The sequence below is a fragment of the Fusarium pseudograminearum genome, chromosome 3 (assembly GCF_000303195.2).
Source record: "Fusarium pseudograminearum CS3096 chromosome 3, whole genome shotgun sequence".
Lineage (NCBI taxonomy): Eukaryota > Fungi > Ascomycota > Sordariomycetes > Hypocreales > Nectriaceae > Fusarium > Fusarium pseudograminearum.
Genome location: NC_031953.1, coordinates 4,730,367 through 4,745,600, shown reverse-complemented (window position 1 = coordinate 4,745,600; position 15,234 = coordinate 4,730,367). Strand labels below are relative to the sequence as shown.

General features: G+C 48.1%; 7 protein-coding genes across 7 annotated transcripts; 3 read left to right on the top strand and 4 right to left on the bottom strand.

The window, feature by feature from the left end:
• Positions 1 to 441: 441 nt before the first annotated feature.
• FPSE_02581 (uncharacterized protein) lies at positions 442 to 1,063 on the bottom strand (the record flags this gene model as incomplete). The annotated part of the gene is made up of 2 exons (XM_009255700.1): positions 442 to 721; positions 792 to 1,063. 2 exons carry the CDS (start codon positions 1,061 to 1,063, stop codon positions 442 to 444), a joined length of 552 nt encoding a protein of 183 aa, XP_009253975.1.
• An 830-nt stretch (positions 1,064 to 1,893) lies between these two features.
• Positions 1,894 to 2,978, bottom strand: FPSE_02580 (uncharacterized protein; the record flags this gene model as incomplete). The annotated part of the gene is made up of 4 exons (XM_009255699.1): positions 1,894 to 2,377; positions 2,426 to 2,633; positions 2,685 to 2,847; positions 2,901 to 2,978. The coding sequence occupies 4 exons, from the start codon at positions 2,976 to 2,978 to the stop codon at positions 1,894 to 1,896; spliced, it is 933 nt and encodes a 310-aa protein (XP_009253974.1).
• A 633-nt stretch (positions 2,979 to 3,611) lies between these two features.
• FPSE_02579 (uncharacterized protein) lies at positions 3,612 to 4,829 on the top strand (the record flags this gene model as incomplete). Its single annotated transcript, XM_009255698.1, has 4 exons — positions 3,612 to 3,621; positions 3,682 to 3,928; positions 3,982 to 4,064; positions 4,123 to 4,829. 4 exons carry the CDS (start codon positions 3,612 to 3,614, stop codon positions 4,827 to 4,829), a joined length of 1,047 nt encoding a protein of 348 aa, XP_009253973.1.
• Positions 4,830 to 5,031: 202 nt separating this feature from the next.
• On the bottom strand, positions 5,032 to 5,956 carry FPSE_02578 (uncharacterized protein; the record flags this gene model as incomplete). The annotated part of the gene is made up of 3 exons (XM_009255697.1): positions 5,032 to 5,426; positions 5,480 to 5,664; positions 5,721 to 5,956. The coding sequence occupies 3 exons, from the start codon at positions 5,954 to 5,956 to the stop codon at positions 5,032 to 5,034; spliced, it is 816 nt and encodes a 271-aa protein (XP_009253972.1).
• A 618-nt stretch (positions 5,957 to 6,574) lies between these two features.
• On the bottom strand, positions 6,575 to 8,012 carry FPSE_02577 (uncharacterized protein; the record flags this gene model as incomplete). Its single annotated transcript, XM_009255696.1, has 7 exons — positions 6,575 to 6,604; positions 6,654 to 7,197; positions 7,249 to 7,373; positions 7,508 to 7,566; positions 7,620 to 7,719; positions 7,775 to 7,841; positions 7,891 to 8,012. The coding sequence occupies 7 exons, from the start codon at positions 8,010 to 8,012 to the stop codon at positions 6,575 to 6,577; spliced, it is 1,047 nt and encodes a 348-aa protein (XP_009253971.1).
• Positions 8,013 to 9,240: 1,228 nt separating this feature from the next.
• FPSE_02576 (uncharacterized protein) lies at positions 9,241 to 11,991 on the top strand (the record flags this gene model as incomplete). The annotated part of the gene is made up of 1 exon (XM_009255695.1): positions 9,241 to 11,991. The coding sequence occupies one exon, from the start codon at positions 9,241 to 9,243 to the stop codon at positions 11,989 to 11,991; it is 2,751 nt and encodes a 916-aa protein (XP_009253970.1).
• Positions 11,992 to 13,677: 1,686 nt separating this feature from the next.
• FPSE_02575 (uncharacterized protein) lies at positions 13,678 to 15,180 on the top strand (the record flags this gene model as incomplete). The annotated part of the gene is made up of 1 exon (XM_009255694.1): positions 13,678 to 15,180. One exon carries the CDS (start codon positions 13,678 to 13,680, stop codon positions 15,178 to 15,180), a length of 1,503 nt encoding a protein of 500 aa, XP_009253969.1.
• Positions 15,181 to 15,234: the final 54 nt, after the last annotated feature.

The window sequence follows — 15,234 nt, the reverse complement described above, 5'->3', positions numbered from 1 at the left end:
TCGGTTTGATATGTCAAGAATTTTGACCTCAAGGCCTTGGCCGGCTTTTACCAGGCTAATCGCGGATTGCGGCTCTTACTAGACTTAGTAGTGGCCCGGTTTTGCTCAGCGGTCTCGAAGTGGCCGATCAGGGACCGGTATTGATTTACAGCGCTCATCAAACGGCACTCAGCTTTAAATGGGTGGCACGGATTGGATGGAGGCCGCTGAAAGAATTTCTTGTGAAAAAAAAAGGCGGGTAATTTTCCTTATCTTATCTCGCGCCAACGTCAGTGAGATCATTTTTGAGCTGGATCGCTTGAACTTCCTTGGCAAGATTCCTGACGTATGAGTTTATTATACACGATCTAGTGTCATGATTTCAAATTTATTATGCTATGGAAACCTTTGCTGTTTGTGTCTTCATAAAATTTGATACATATAGTACATCTTCGACAACCATCACTCTACCAATGGTCGCTTATGCTCACGCCATGGAAGCGCCCCAAACTTGCGAAAAGGAAACACAACATGCGTGACTCGACCAGTAATCAACTGTTTAGACACTGGTCCGTACGTGTTACTGTCAAGACTCGATCCTGGAGGTCCATCTCCTTCCACCCATACGTGTCCTTGAGGTACTCGCACCGTTGGCAACGGATGAGGCGCCTTTGTCTTGATCACATCGTTCTCCAGTGCGACTACGCGCTTGACTGCGATTGTCTCGGGATGCAGTGGACTCCTTTTGTAGCTTCCATGTTAATTCTCATCAATTGCCTTTTTCCTAATTTCAGAAAGGATTTTGTTCCTACCGTAATGTTACCACCATGCCCCTCTCCAAGTTCTCTTGGGGTGACCACTTCCAGTTGAGGATCACGTCCCGTTGAAGAGTTGAGTCTTTTTCGTCGTTTATTAGAGGGTACATAGATGCGCCGTCCACAAAGGTCAATTCTGCAACATGTAGGTTGAACATGGCGATGACGGGAATCCAAGTCGCGAAACCAAAGACTCTCAATGCCGTCGATCTGGCCAGGCTGGGCTGACCATTACCTCTGAGGCGCGCCCATATTGAGCCTAGAGCCATTGTATTTTTATTGCTCAAGTGAAGATTATAATCTGATCATTTCTGAGTGATAGAATGTTGCAATGAAACTTTCGTTGATTGGCATTGAGGAGATGCGTAGTAGATAGTGGCTACCAGTTAGCAGAAAAGTTGGCCTCCTAAGTCTTTTAGTATAGAAACAAACAGCCTAAGAAGCCTAGTCTAAGTAGCAAAAGCTGACCTACTATTTTCGTCTCTTATGCTTCCAGCGACCAATTTTTCTGATACGCTGAGGAGTGGGTAACAAAAAAGTTGACTGCGGGGTTATCAGACAAGTAAAAGGGTGTAATAGAAGGCGTCTGGGCAGTTGAGAAGAGGCGTGTATCCAGGATCGCAAAAGTAACACAAAAAAGTCCGGACTTTCATATAGTTCTTCCAACAAGCGGACGAGGCGTCTGAAACGGCGCTGTTTACGAACGTTTTATGGATTACTTTGAATTTCATATCAGTATTGTGATTTGTATAATATTGGCATTCAGAGTCTCGTATTACTGCGAGGATATCTTGACGGAGCTGGCCCGCACTTCTGAGGCTACTATAGAGGTATTGAATGAGTATCGACCTACTAAGCGTGCTGATTCGATGGGCCGAGGGAACTGGAACTGGCTGAGAGCAGCGTAAAAGCAGTAGAGTTTCTATACCTAGACTATCCTTACGGTATTAGAAAAATCGAACATCAGAAGCATAAGGGATAAAATTAGTAGGTTAATTTTTATGCTATTTAGACTAGGCTTTTCCAGCTATTTATTTTTATAGCCTAAGCTTAGACGATGGCTGCATCTGCCTGCTTTTGACTGGCCACAAATTCCGCTCTACATAGTCTCAGGGATGTTCTCGTCGCTGTCGCTCATACTCTCGTCACCGCTGACCTCAGCATTCTCGCGCTCACGCTTCTCCATCAAGGCCTGAAGCTCAGCATCATCACTCTCAGTGACAGCCTTTGGCTCCATCTTGACTGTCAAGTGTCCGCCCGCAGCTTCGATGCTGGCTCGGATATCGACAATAGCCTCTTGCAAGCGAGTGATTCCAAGAGACTTATCCAAGCACGTGCTGTTGAGGACGTAAAGAGGAGGGGACACCAGCCTAACCTTGACCTGAGTCTCCTCAGTGTTCTTGGCCTCGGCTGTGTGCAGAGCGGTCTTGATAGCATCGATACCCTCGTAGCCGAAGCAGGTGACCTCAACATCGGCTCGGACCTTGGTGGGCTGGGGTGTGAGTCGCTTGCCGATGTATGTCTTTAGCTCCTGGGCGGTGACCTCGTCGGGGAAGGTGATGTCGTTCCAGACTTCAGGGTTGCTTCGTTAAGTTAGCATATGCGCTCTTACTAATGTTTTACCAACTAACGTGATGGAGAGCTTGAAAGCATCGAGAGCGTGGCCGAATTTCTTGTTCAGGGGCCAAGCAATGGCCTGGTATAGGGTCTCGAGGGGGATCTCGGTGGCCTTGGCAAGATGGATCATGACTGAGTGGACCATCTTGCTCTTGTTGTATCGCTCCTCGCACTTGACGATATCCTCGGGAGAGACTCGTCGCTTGGAAAGATCGATGTAACCTGCCGTCAAATCAATACACATGCCCAATTGTGCTACAGGGCAATGCTAACCCTTCTCTTTGTCTACACGGAGCACCACGACAACCTCGTTGCGACCAACTCGGATGAGCTTCTGGATAGATCGAATACGTCTTCGGGAGAGCTCAGAAAGCAGAATCATGCCGTCGATGTCATCGTACTCTAGAAGCTTAACGTAGGCACCCATCTCGGCGATCTGGAATCGGTCAGACCAAGGTTTCCTTCCGTACAGATCAGGCTGCAACTGACCTGCTTGACATTGACCATGACGAAGCTGTCGATCTCCGGATACTTCTCCTCGTAAAAACGGCAGTTTGTTAACGACATATTGGCGGTATTGTCGAATGTTCAACTGAGTGAGGTATTCGGTCGGGAGTCTCAAGAAGAGGTGGGGGGTGTTTTTCGATTTCGAGTGCTGTCGCGCGCACGGAAAGTCGATCTTTGAAAATGGCCGGAAAACTGTTGTTAGACTTCTATTCTCGCAAAAATGAAAGAGGCCCGTAGAAGAAAAGATTTAATCGTGATCAAGTCGTAAATCGTCACGTCAACAATAGATGCAGAGGGGAAGAGTCATAGGTAATTTTGACATTTTACACTGCACTTGATGATGGTGGGGTTGTGGCGGGGTGTGGCTCGTTGTTGGGTGGTGGTACCTGAAAAATCCGGCAAAACGTCGCCAAGCTGCTCGAGAGACGAGTCCTTCCTTAGGTCCTGTCCATGGCCTTGTTGCCATGATGGAAGCTCTCCGCACGTGACTGACCAAAGGTAAACAACCAGGCGGGTTGCTAAAAAAATAGGGACCTGAAGCAGTACAGACGAAATCATTAGTCCACTCTTAGGCAATACATACACTAAGAGTGATCTAATATTTATATCAACCACTAAATCAGTACAGTACCGGTTTTGATGCAATCCACCTGACAACTTCACCTACTCTTGTTGGCAAGAGCATCCATAACAATGGCTCCTGGTAAGTCGGACGCGGTTATTGCTTCAAATGAATCGCAATGGTTTGCTGATAAGATTTTAGCGACTCAATACGAACTTTCGCCGTCTCCCACCGACGCGGTGTCGTCGATCGCGTTTGCGCCATCCTCTGGAACCAAGCTCCTTGTTTCGTCATGGGACAAGAAGGTGTATTGCTACGATATCGCAGGCGGAGCTGGCGAAACCACTCTAATCAATACATATGAGCACCGAGCGCCTGTTCTAGATGTCTGTTTCGGAGCCAACGACAATGAAGCCTTTACTGCTGGCATGGACTGGGCTGTCAACAAGTGAGTTCATGCGGGTATGCGCCTCGACCAATTGTGCTGACCACAGTGAATAGGATCGACTTGGAGACTGGTGAGAAAACTCAGTTGAGCAAACACGCTGCGCCAGTACGATCTATAGCTTACAGTCCTACATTTTGTGAGTAATTGGATCCCCGATACCGCTGTGATTGACTCATACTGACACTTTGATTTAGCTATCCTGGTTTCTGCTTCCTGGGATTGCAGCTTGAACCTTCACAACCTGAACGACCCTTCGAGCACCCCCATAAGGGTATCCCTTCCCGGTAAACCCCATGCGCTGGCTGCGAGCCCCACAAAGATCGTGGTTGCTATGGCGGGTCGAGTTATCAACATCTATGACCTGAAGACCATTGCCGACCTTTTTGCAACCGGCTCATCCGACCTTCAGCCATGGCAGCAGCGTGAATCATCCCTGCGATACCTTACCCGCGCAGTCTCTTGCATGCCCAACGATGCCGGATACGCCACTAGCAGTATCGAGGGTCGAGTTGCAGTCGAGTGGTTCGAGGACACACCAGAGTCGCAGGCTCGAAAGTATGCTTTCAAGTGCCATCGTCAAGCTGCACCAGATGGCGATGGAGATATCGTGTACCCTGTCAACGCCTTAGCCTTCCATCCTGTGCACGGAACGTTTGCTTCTGGAGGTGGTGATGGAACCGCGGCTCTGTGGGACGCCGAGGCAAAGCGAAGACTGAAGCAGTATCAGAAGTTCCCCAACAGCGTTGCTGCACTTTCGTTTTCGAGTGATGGCAAGTATCTTGCCGTTGGTGTATGCCCTGGCTTCGAGACCGGACAGGAAGATTACAACGGTGCTGGCCAGACATCAGTTTTGATTCGGGAGCTCGGCGAGAACGAAGCCAAGGGCAAGGGGGCCAAATAGATGGAGCGTGTTTTAAAGTCATGTTCTCCCCAAGGCGTTCTGGTGGTTGCGGGCTTCTCGATCTGTGTTAATGTACTATTTACGCTTCAAAAGAGGTGACATCAATATACCCTTGTCATGAATTGGTGTCAAAATAATGTGAATAGCTGCTTAGATTGATTGTTGTCCAGATTCTGCTGGCGGACTAACGGGCTCATCTATTTCATACGGGATTCAGGGCTCCCAGGGATGGGCTTCTCTGTAGATGTGGCCTGTCGTGTTCCCATGCTTCTTCTTTGTACATAGCCCTTCTTTTCCAGGCGACCATCGGCTGAGGGTATCCTAAAGACGCCTCTTTCTCGTTGAACCCGTCACGACATTGGTATTCTAGGCTGTTTGAGGGAGACGCACGTGGCCACGGGTTAGGGCCAGGAAGCCTGTAGTCTCGGATACGCACCCCTTTTCTGATAGTGTACTGCCCTTTTCTCTCGACCGTACGGGGCGCTCCTTTGGGCACAGGTCTCAGCTTTGTCGTGATAATAGCTTTGAACAGTTGGCTTGGTGGTTTTGGCGAAGGTCTTTCATGTGACAGTTGGTCATCCCCAAAATCGGTATTTACTATTCAAAGATTAGTGTTATTGTTTTCATAGATATGTAGAAGCATCCTATACCTGATACACTTCTTACACTCTGTGTATCTTCGTCAGAACGTATTGATTCGGTTCGTTGTATTTTGAGTCTTCTTTCCAATTTTAAGGGTAATTGTACTTGGATGCATTGGTCTTTCTCATTGTCTGCCGGGGACAGTTCCAGGGATCCTTCGTGTCCATTCCTCTTTTGAGGTGTCTCTAGAATACTGTCTAATGATTCAGTATACTGAGTTGGTGGGTAATGCTCATATGAGAGACGTACCACTGAACGTTGGGAAACTCATCTTTTATCATTTCCTCTTTGATCGGTGGAGACGAGGAGTAAGATCTCTCGCGGTCCCTCGTCATATGCCACAGTATTCCGGACAATTGATCGTCACTGTCAATGGCGTCTGATATCGTGGTCTCTATACTTTGCAGTGAGTTTTGGCGCATCATGTTTTCGGTCAAAATTACAATTGCTGAAAAGGGGGTGCTGTAAACAGGCAAGGTAAACATTGTGGTTTCAAAGACTCAAAGGGCCCAATGAAACTTGTAAGGTTATCATGTTTGTTGTGGCAAGAGGTCTTGATGTTTTGCTCTGGAGGAAGGAGCACCTCAAGTCACCTCGACGGGGTGTCCAAGTGTGGCTCCTTGTTCCTTTGATAAATTGGCAGGTGCATTTCGCCCCCATAAACAAACATTAGATAATTGGCAACGCATGATATTAACAGTCTTGGAAGTGCCTCTTGTCTTAAGGTTCTCCTTCAGCAGACGTTACTCAACTTTGCGTTATTACGATATTTTGGCGCGAACTAGCAATACAATTAACGAGATATGGATAGCTAATGATATTACCGCAAAAGAATGAAGTATTCCACTTCTGCCAAAGCGACTGACTGAACCCCGGCCTTCTGCAATTTGACCAGCCTTCAAAATAACTCTTCGTCCCTGCTCGGATGCATTTCTCGGCCAAAGTACTAGGCAAAAGATACAGCCTCTGTTTTAAAAATGATATGAAGGCCTCACCATAGCCCCAATTCTTTCCTTCCAATCCAGCTCCTGCCACTCGGCATGGATCTGTGGTCTGGGCCGACCTGGTAGCCATCGCCAAAAATTCGCATTGAGACGGGCTCCCTATTCACCCCGCTTCACAGGAGATATGGGCTTGAAACGATTAGCAAACAGATACGGACCTTATCATGAAATAGCTTACCTTGGACGGCTGGATATGATCGATTGTGCCGCCCATCTGCAGCAGCCAAACGTCTGGACCCCCAATCGTCTGGCCTTTACGGTAAAGGAAGTCGTGGGGGAAGCCTGGCTCAAACTTTACAGCACTGTCGATCTCTTGAATATCCTCTTGAGTGAGCTTAAGGGTGAGTGCCTGAATATTGGCTTTGAGATGCTCGACCTTCCGACCACCGATAATCGGAAAGACATATGATGTCTTGTGCATGACATATGCTAGTGCGACACTGGTGATGAGTGTGGTCTTACGGTTAGAGATAGACTCCAGCACACGGCTGGTTCTGATCTCTTGTTCACTGGCCTCCACCTTTCGTCCGTCCTGAGCATTTCGCTGCTCTTCGCTCTTGAACTTTCCGCCTCCTAGGGAGCCCCAAGGGGCAATTCCCATGCCTTCAGCTCGGCACATAGGAATGATTTCTCGCTCAAAATCGCGCGAGGCTGCAGACCAGCGGCCTTGATAGACGGAGAACTGGCGAAGTCCGTTGCAACGAGCGTACTCGTTTGCTTTACTACAGGACTCTTAGTCACTTGTTCGGTCTTGATCCGATATGCTATCTTACCTCACAATCCAAGCAGGGGTATCACTGATGCCTAAGTGAAGAACTTTACCAGACAGGACGAGCTGATTAAGAGACTGCATCAACTCTGGGATGGTAGTGCTCCCATCGTACCAGTGAACATACAGCTACTACACAGTTAGCAAGTGATCGTTCATGGGATGAATAAGCATGCCAAATCAATGTAGTCAGTCTGTAGGTTCTTAAGACTGGACTCGACCGAAGTTCTGAGACTTTTGGCGCCATTGCCACAGAAGTTCACCATGATGTTAGGGCTGCCAGGGCCAGCCCGAAAGTTTGTCGTATATTTGGTAGCAAGCACTGGGGAGAAGAGTTAGTGTCGTATCAATGAAGTGACAGATAAAGAGACAAACCGATCTCATCCCGGTTTCCGCGCTTCGACATCCACTCCCCTACCCATTTTTCGGTCTCTTGGAATTGGTAATTGTTGGCAGAGTCAATAAAGTTGCCGCCCTTGTTCAAATTTAGTGAGATCATCTGAGCATATTGGGTAATATGTGATTCATACTTGTTCGTAGTAAAAATCCATGATTGACTCGGCTGTAGACTGGTTGCATTCGCTCATCAATTCTTTCCTATATCTTGATGAGTGAGAGTAGGGATAGTTTACAGACTCCTACTTACCAAGCATTTCCAAAGTTCATGGTACCAAGACAAATAGGAGAGACCCAAATGGAAGCGGTAGGTGACAGCAAGCGATATCGACCCAGAGGGCTCTTGGGAGGCGGTGCAGCGGGGAGTGCCATTTTGATCCGTGGTGGTGTTTCTCGAGGGTGCTTGAGAGAGAAGGCAGTGAAATCCAGGGGTAGAGAAGAATAATGTGACAGAGGATGGTGCGGTATAGGAAGAAGCACGAATGCGTAACCAGCGATTGGAAATCTATGAATACCAATGACAATCGCGACAGTATTGTCACTGACTACAGTCAGTGATTCATCGCCTAGAAGGGAAAAGGAGGAAGACTTGTGAGTTGGCTTTCGAGAGAGCTTACTGCGGGAGTCTTCAAGGGCGATGATTCACTGTTTTTATATTCAGCCACTGCATGAAACAGGCAGCTCCAACCCAGGACAGTGCATCTCATGCCATCCATTGTGGAACGGTCCTTCTGGGTTTCGACGCAAGCCTCGGATTCCGTTTAGTATATGAACTGGACACGAATTTGTCAATTGGTTTATTAGTTTATCGCCATGTCCGAGTCGAGGAGTTCCAAGCAGCTGATTGGATTCCTTTCAATATATTGGTACAACGACTGAACTCCAACTGCAACACCATGACACTTGTCTTTCTAATATTGCTATTATCGCCGAAGGAGATAGTATATCGGCGTTAGGGGATTTTTGAGAGGCTACAAAACTCAATCATGCTTCCTTTATCGCCGATAACTCAATTGCAGTTTGCTTTCCGTCCATGATGAGAAGAAAAAAGAAGGTAATACTTTTGTTACTCGTGACAATTTGGTTTTATTTTTCATAAATATACTAAATGAAACATCGTTGTCTTTTGTTGTTGTATTAAAGGGTTTTTTCTGTTAAGGTTGCTGCTCTCTTTGGAGATGAAAAGCACCGCTGTATTATTATTATACTAAATAAAACATTATAAGACATCTGAGTAAACACTAACTAGTACAATGACAGATGCGAGCAGATACTAATCATAGACATAATACAATTCAAAAGTTGAACACAACTTACCCTGGGGTTACCCCAGATAATTCCTTGTCTATCAAAATAAAAAGAGCGCCCGAGCCGTCGAAGCTTCAAGGATTATCATTGGCCTAGACCCCCCAATCTAAAAGTCGACCGGTACGTACCACTCTCCATTTTCAGTCTCACTTCAATTGGCCTAGAATCTGTGCATCATACCACCATCGATACCGCGAGCGACATATCGAGACGACGAATTGAGCCTCAAAAGAAAAGCTCACGAAGCCGATTCTGGACAAAATTGGTCCGAACCAAGATGAAGGCCGCTTAGATGGCCTCACCAAGCCCCGCCCCTCCCAGGGCTGTCGTTCACGCTCTACGTGGTGTCCTCCTAACCACATCCTGTTCAGTCATTCTCTTGGCTGAAGAACGACGTCGACGTCTCAATATCGCCCGGGCTGCTCTTGACAACGCCAAGAAACTTCACACTGCACGAGTGAATCGGAATGCGACCGTGTTGGCCGAAAGTTACAGCAATAAACGAGAATTTCCGATTGAAATTGCCCACGATTTCGCCCACGCCCCCACCACCAACCCTCTTCGCCGCCGTCGACAGCGAATTGATTCATTGGAGAATGATTTATCGCGCCCGAAAGAGATCATATCGATAGAAGAATTTGAGACGACGTTGTCCGGGGATTTCGGCTCAGGTAGCTCATCGCAAACGAGCCAGAGGAGATGGGATGAGTGGGATGCAGCCCGAAAGGAACTGTCACGAATATCGGATACAAACCCATTTATACATAATGGCTATTCGACCCGACTTCCCCCCGATGCTAAACTGTCAGCTCTACAACCACGGACTCACAAGTCAAGGACCCGAACATCAGCTACGAGGCATACAAAAGCCAAAGCGACAGAATCACAACATGCAAATGAGGCTTTGAATCGACAATCGAAATCTATACTGCAACTGGATTTAATCACCACAGAGTTGGAAACCTCAGGCTTATCAAATAGTCTTCGTGCTGAGAAAGAGAAAAACGCTGTTGAGTTACTTGAAGAACTGACCTCAAGAGAGGCCGAGGAGCCCCAGGAGATTCTATCAAGAGGCATTAGGCTACTTCAGTCTATTGCGAGTTCTTGCGAGTACGGCAACATTCCTAAAGTTCTGAAGGCACTCCGTCCCATTTGCAACGATGCCAGCCTTCTTGCTGTACCCTTCTTTGACAGTTTGAAACAAAACCACGACGCAGAAGGTGTTCGACACTTTCTAAGAGGCTTGTCGAGCTTCCAACCTCCTTCAACAGGGACGAAAAACGGCAATGAATGGATCATGCGACTATTGATGCACAACTGGAGGAAGACAAAGGACTTTGCCGATATTCAAAACATTTATGGCTTACTTCAAGAAGGCGGACTTTTCGAGGACGACGTTTTCCCGGTATCTACACAGTATGCTGTCAGGCGCCGAGTCATCCTCATTGCCCTTGACGCTGGTGATGATGCCACTGCGAGTGCTGAGATGGCGTTTCTCTCTAATATGAGATTTGAGACGTCTGGTATCGATGTCAAGCTTCGCGGGCGATTTATCGTTCGGGACGCGGAGTTGGGACACTGGGACAAGGCGGTATCTGAGCTTCAGACGTTTGGGCCCAAGGTAAAGGAATCGGCTCAGTTTCAGAAAGTGCTCTCGTGGCTCACAAAGGTCTATTGCAAATATCACACGTCCTCACAGGTGGATCTGTTCGTGAAAGAACTCGTCGACAATCATGACATGATGTTGAACAAACCTCTCGCTTTCTTCGTCATGGAGAAGCATGGCCGGACGCGTAACCTCCAAGCACTGACTACCTGGGTGCAATTCTGCCAAGATGGTGGACTGGAGATGGACCAAGTCTTCTTTAACGAGATTGCCGACAAATGCTGCAAGCATTGGAGTTTGTCGCGGGTCGATGTTGTCCGCATGCTGAAGGACGTACGAATCTCTAAATCTTGGATTCAAGATCCTCTCCTAACACGGTATGTGAGCGACGGTGCCTTGCATGACCTTCACAAACCCCTACCAGGAGAGAGAGCGGATGCGTTTGGACTGGCCCAGACCCTCCCCGAAAGACGGGGAGACTCGATTACAATCTATGAGCGAGCCGTATTCAAACACATGAATACTCTAGCACTCCGAGAAGACTGGAGCGGCGCCTACAGTGCTTACCTGGAGGCGGTCAAGGAGGGTCTTGGCGATTCGTCGCGATGTCTTCGACTTGCCGTCGTGGCCAACATTCATCTGGAAGGGCCACATTCGTACACAGGATCAAGACTTATCAACGAAGCTCACAATAAAAAACACGATATCAGTGGTGCGTTGGTGCCGATGTTAATTGCACGACTCGAGGCCGGCGACAACGCAGGCAAATTGCTTCAAGAGAACCTTACGAAAGGCCAAAAAATCCATGATAGTGTTTACAATAAGGCTGCCCGAGTTCTCACACAAAAGGGAAACCCCGAGGCCGCGATTATGGTGTGTGAGCTTGCGGCACGAGAGAACGGTATGGGCGAGCTGGCATACAGTAAATACAACTTTGCCAGTCTCATCCACACGTATACTGGCCAAGGACGCTATACAGACCTGTTGCCACTAATCAACAGTTTCGTTTCGAAATCTGAGTGGTGGCAAGGTAGCAAGGAGTGCAAGGAGTCGGTCAAATTTGCAATGAAGCATGTGGCTTCGCGGGCTGCAAAGGATCGAGAGCATGAGGGCTCGTACAAGCAGGTAATCTTGCGCCTCGAGGGCGCTCTTGAACACATCAAGTACCTACGGGCGACGAATCGGCAAGATCGGGAGATTTTGACCAAAGAGGTCATTGGCGCCTTCAAAGCGGTAGATGAGCCGGCAGCTTTCGAAGGGGGGTTCTTTCCAGATGCACAACCTGGACGACCGCCATCGAAAGATAAGAGGAATATGGACTGGGAGTCGTCCACGAGGCGAGACTCAGCAACCCAGACCATAAGCGAGACAAGGCATCGCATTGTCGAAGATGGCTTGTCTTCTCAAAACCAGAAAGCAGACGATATCCAAACATGACGACAGGAGACGACGAAATATTTTAGAAACAAATAGCGGGAGCAATCTTTTGAAAGTACCTATGTACAGTTAGAACGCATATGCATTGGCATGGCATAGATATCATTGTTACATGAGAAGCTCTTTTTGGATATATTGGCTTCTTTGTCACGTCGACGTTTATTTCAATGGTCTGGCAAGATCATGTATGATATGGTGCTTAATCGGTGTCGTCTGCATAATAGTAACAATACAAAACAACAACAATACATTGATCAAAGTAAAGTTACCTGTTCAATATGCAGCAGGTACTTCAAAAGCAATTGGCATATCTTGTCACATTAGAGCACATGCAAATAAGCTTATATTCAGCACGTACCGTTGCATTTTGCATGTGATGATGTTTATCTCTGAATGCAATGTAAGCTCGCAACTGCAAATGGTTAACCACTTTACTGGTGGAGACCAGTTTGGTAGTGTCACATGCATATGCGTATTCGTGTAGACAAGACCCGTTATCATAAGATTTGCTCTGTAGGTCATCTACCAGACAACGATTGGACACTCTCAAACGCAGGAATAATACTCGATATGCATCAGCCCAGCGTTGATAGTAATACTGGACCCGAATACGTTTCTCTTTCTTTTAAGACGAAGTAATACCGGACTCGGCACAGAGTCAAAGAAGAAATTGGGTCGAACCACGTACGATTTTGAATTAGCTCAGAGGGTTTTGCTCTTTCACATGCGTGTTCCAGATCCGGAACCTGGCGGTGTCCCTTTAGTTCATCGAACCATGTCCAGTCGACATCAGCTTCCTTGGTTGGCTGCTCCTTTAGCGGTCAGGGTGCCAACGGGTCGTAGTGGCGCGATAGTCAAGGGATTGCAGCGTTGCGGGGTGAGGCTTACAGGGACCTTACAGTGGGCTGGTTCACTGGAAGAATGAGAGTTACAGCCCTAGAGAATAGAACCTGGAAAGAAGAGCTAAGGATTGCCCGATGGTTGTCAACAAGGGTCCATTGGATCATCTTTTTTTTTCTGCCCCTGACATTGAGCGATCCAATGATTTATAGGCTGATTCGATGATATCCAAAGGATGAATGTCACAAGAATGAGAAATAAAGTCACTATAAACGGCGCATATCCGGTCAATTGAAACTAGAACAAGAGAGAATGTCGACTTTTTAAATATCTATAGCCTTCCCGACTCTCCAACAAACTCAACTGTGTTTTGTTCTTCTCCAACTTTTCCAAAAGTCGAGAGCGTCATTGTCCAGATCTGTAGCCCCTGACTAAGAAGCTGTCAGAGACACATACTCACATTTGGATATCTGAGTACCTGTCTCGATTTCGCATTCACTGCAGTTACTCTTATTCTTATTCTCTTTCACAGGGATACTTTCCTCGTCTTTTGTCTGACCACCCAGTATCGACTGTGGTACCAGACTCTTCTTACTTGACCACCTGCTACGTACCGATCGAACTTCCCCCTAATTTACATTTCCAGGGTCATCGATCCGAAAACCCATCCATCCAATTTCTCGCCCCCGATCCGCGATTAATAGACTCCCCACTCCCCATCGAAGTCCCAGGTCTAAGTTCCAAGACAAGACAAGTCCAGTCCTCAACTGCCGCGACTCGACCTTCCTTCTTTTTCTTCTTGCACTGTCAACAACATCCAAGCTACCCGAGCCAATACTTTCAACAATGGCTTCAATACTCACAACGACCGAGGCGCAAACCCGCCGCCGCGAACAATACCATGAAGCCGATGTCGTCGTCGTAGGGGCCGGTGTATTCGGCTGCACTATGGCTTTCGCTCTCGCCAACCAAGGCCGATCCGTTCTTCTTCTCGAGCGATGGCTCAAAGAGCCCGATCGCATTGTCGGCGAGCTTCTCCAGCCCGGCGGTGTCGCCTCGCTTCAGAAACTCGGTCTTGGACACTGCGTCGAGGGCATCGACGCAAAGCCCTGCTACGGATACACCATTTTCTACCACGGCGAAAAGGTTCTCGTTCCTTACCCCGGGATCGACGATGAGGGCAGCCCTACACATGCTTGGGGAGGTCACAGCACAGGAGACAGGAGTACAAGACCTTCTGGATGCAGTTTCCACCACGGTCGCTTCATCAACAAGCTACGAGAGTCGTGCATAGCCCATAAGAACATCACTGTCGTCGAGACTGAGGTTGTCAAGACGCTGCGCGGAGAGGTATCGGATCAGATCCTTGGTGTCGAGAGTCGCACCATGAACAAGGAGACTGGAAAGAAGGAGCAAGATTATTACTTTGGACAATTGACCATCATTGCTGATGGCTATGACTCCAAGTGGCGCCAGGAAGTCCTCAAGACCAAGCCCAAGGTCTGCTCAAAGTTCTACGCTCTTGAGCTCATCGATTGCGACCTTCCTCAACCCGGTCACGGCCATGTCATTATTGGCAATGCTTTCCCCATCCTTCTCTACCAGATCGGCACCCACGAGACCCGCGCTCTTATCGATGTGCCCCAAGGTATCCCTGAAGCTTCCCCCGAGAACGGTGGTGTCCGTGGCTACATCCGCAATTTCGTCCTACCTGCTCTCCCTCCTTCGATCCGACCATCAGCTGAGAAGGCTCTGGAAGACGGCAAGATTCCCCGAAGCATGCCCAACAGTTGGCTTCCCCCCACGAAACAACGCGCCAACGGAGCGATCCTTCTCGGTGACGCTATGAACATGCGCCACCCGCTCACTGGTGGTGGTATGACTGTTGCATTCAACGACGTTGTCATCCTGTCAGAGCTGCTGCACCCTGAAAAGGTTGGTGACCTTGGCGATTCCAAGCTGATCAACAATGCGCTTGAGGAGCTTTACTGGAGGCGCAAACCTCTAACTGGCATCATCAACGTTCTGGCCCAGGCCCTCTACTCTCTGTTCGCTGCCAATGACCGCCAACTACGTGCTCTCCAGTACGGATGCTTCACCTACTTCAAGAACGGTGATACTGACGGCCCCGTCGCTCTCCTCGCTGGTATTCTCCAGCGTCCTTTCATCCTTGCCTATCACTTCTTCTCTGTCGCCTTCCTCGCCATCTGGCTCAACGCCTGCTCCGTCGTTGGCTGTGGAATTCTTGGCATCTTCAAGTTCCCGCTCGCTATTATCGACGCCGTCCTTATCCTCTGGAAGGCATGCATTGTCTTCATTCCCATTATGTGGCGTGAGTCATTCCAGTAGAGAATGGAGCATTAGAAACGAAAGAAAAACGAGCATGGTGATTTTTATGTAGCG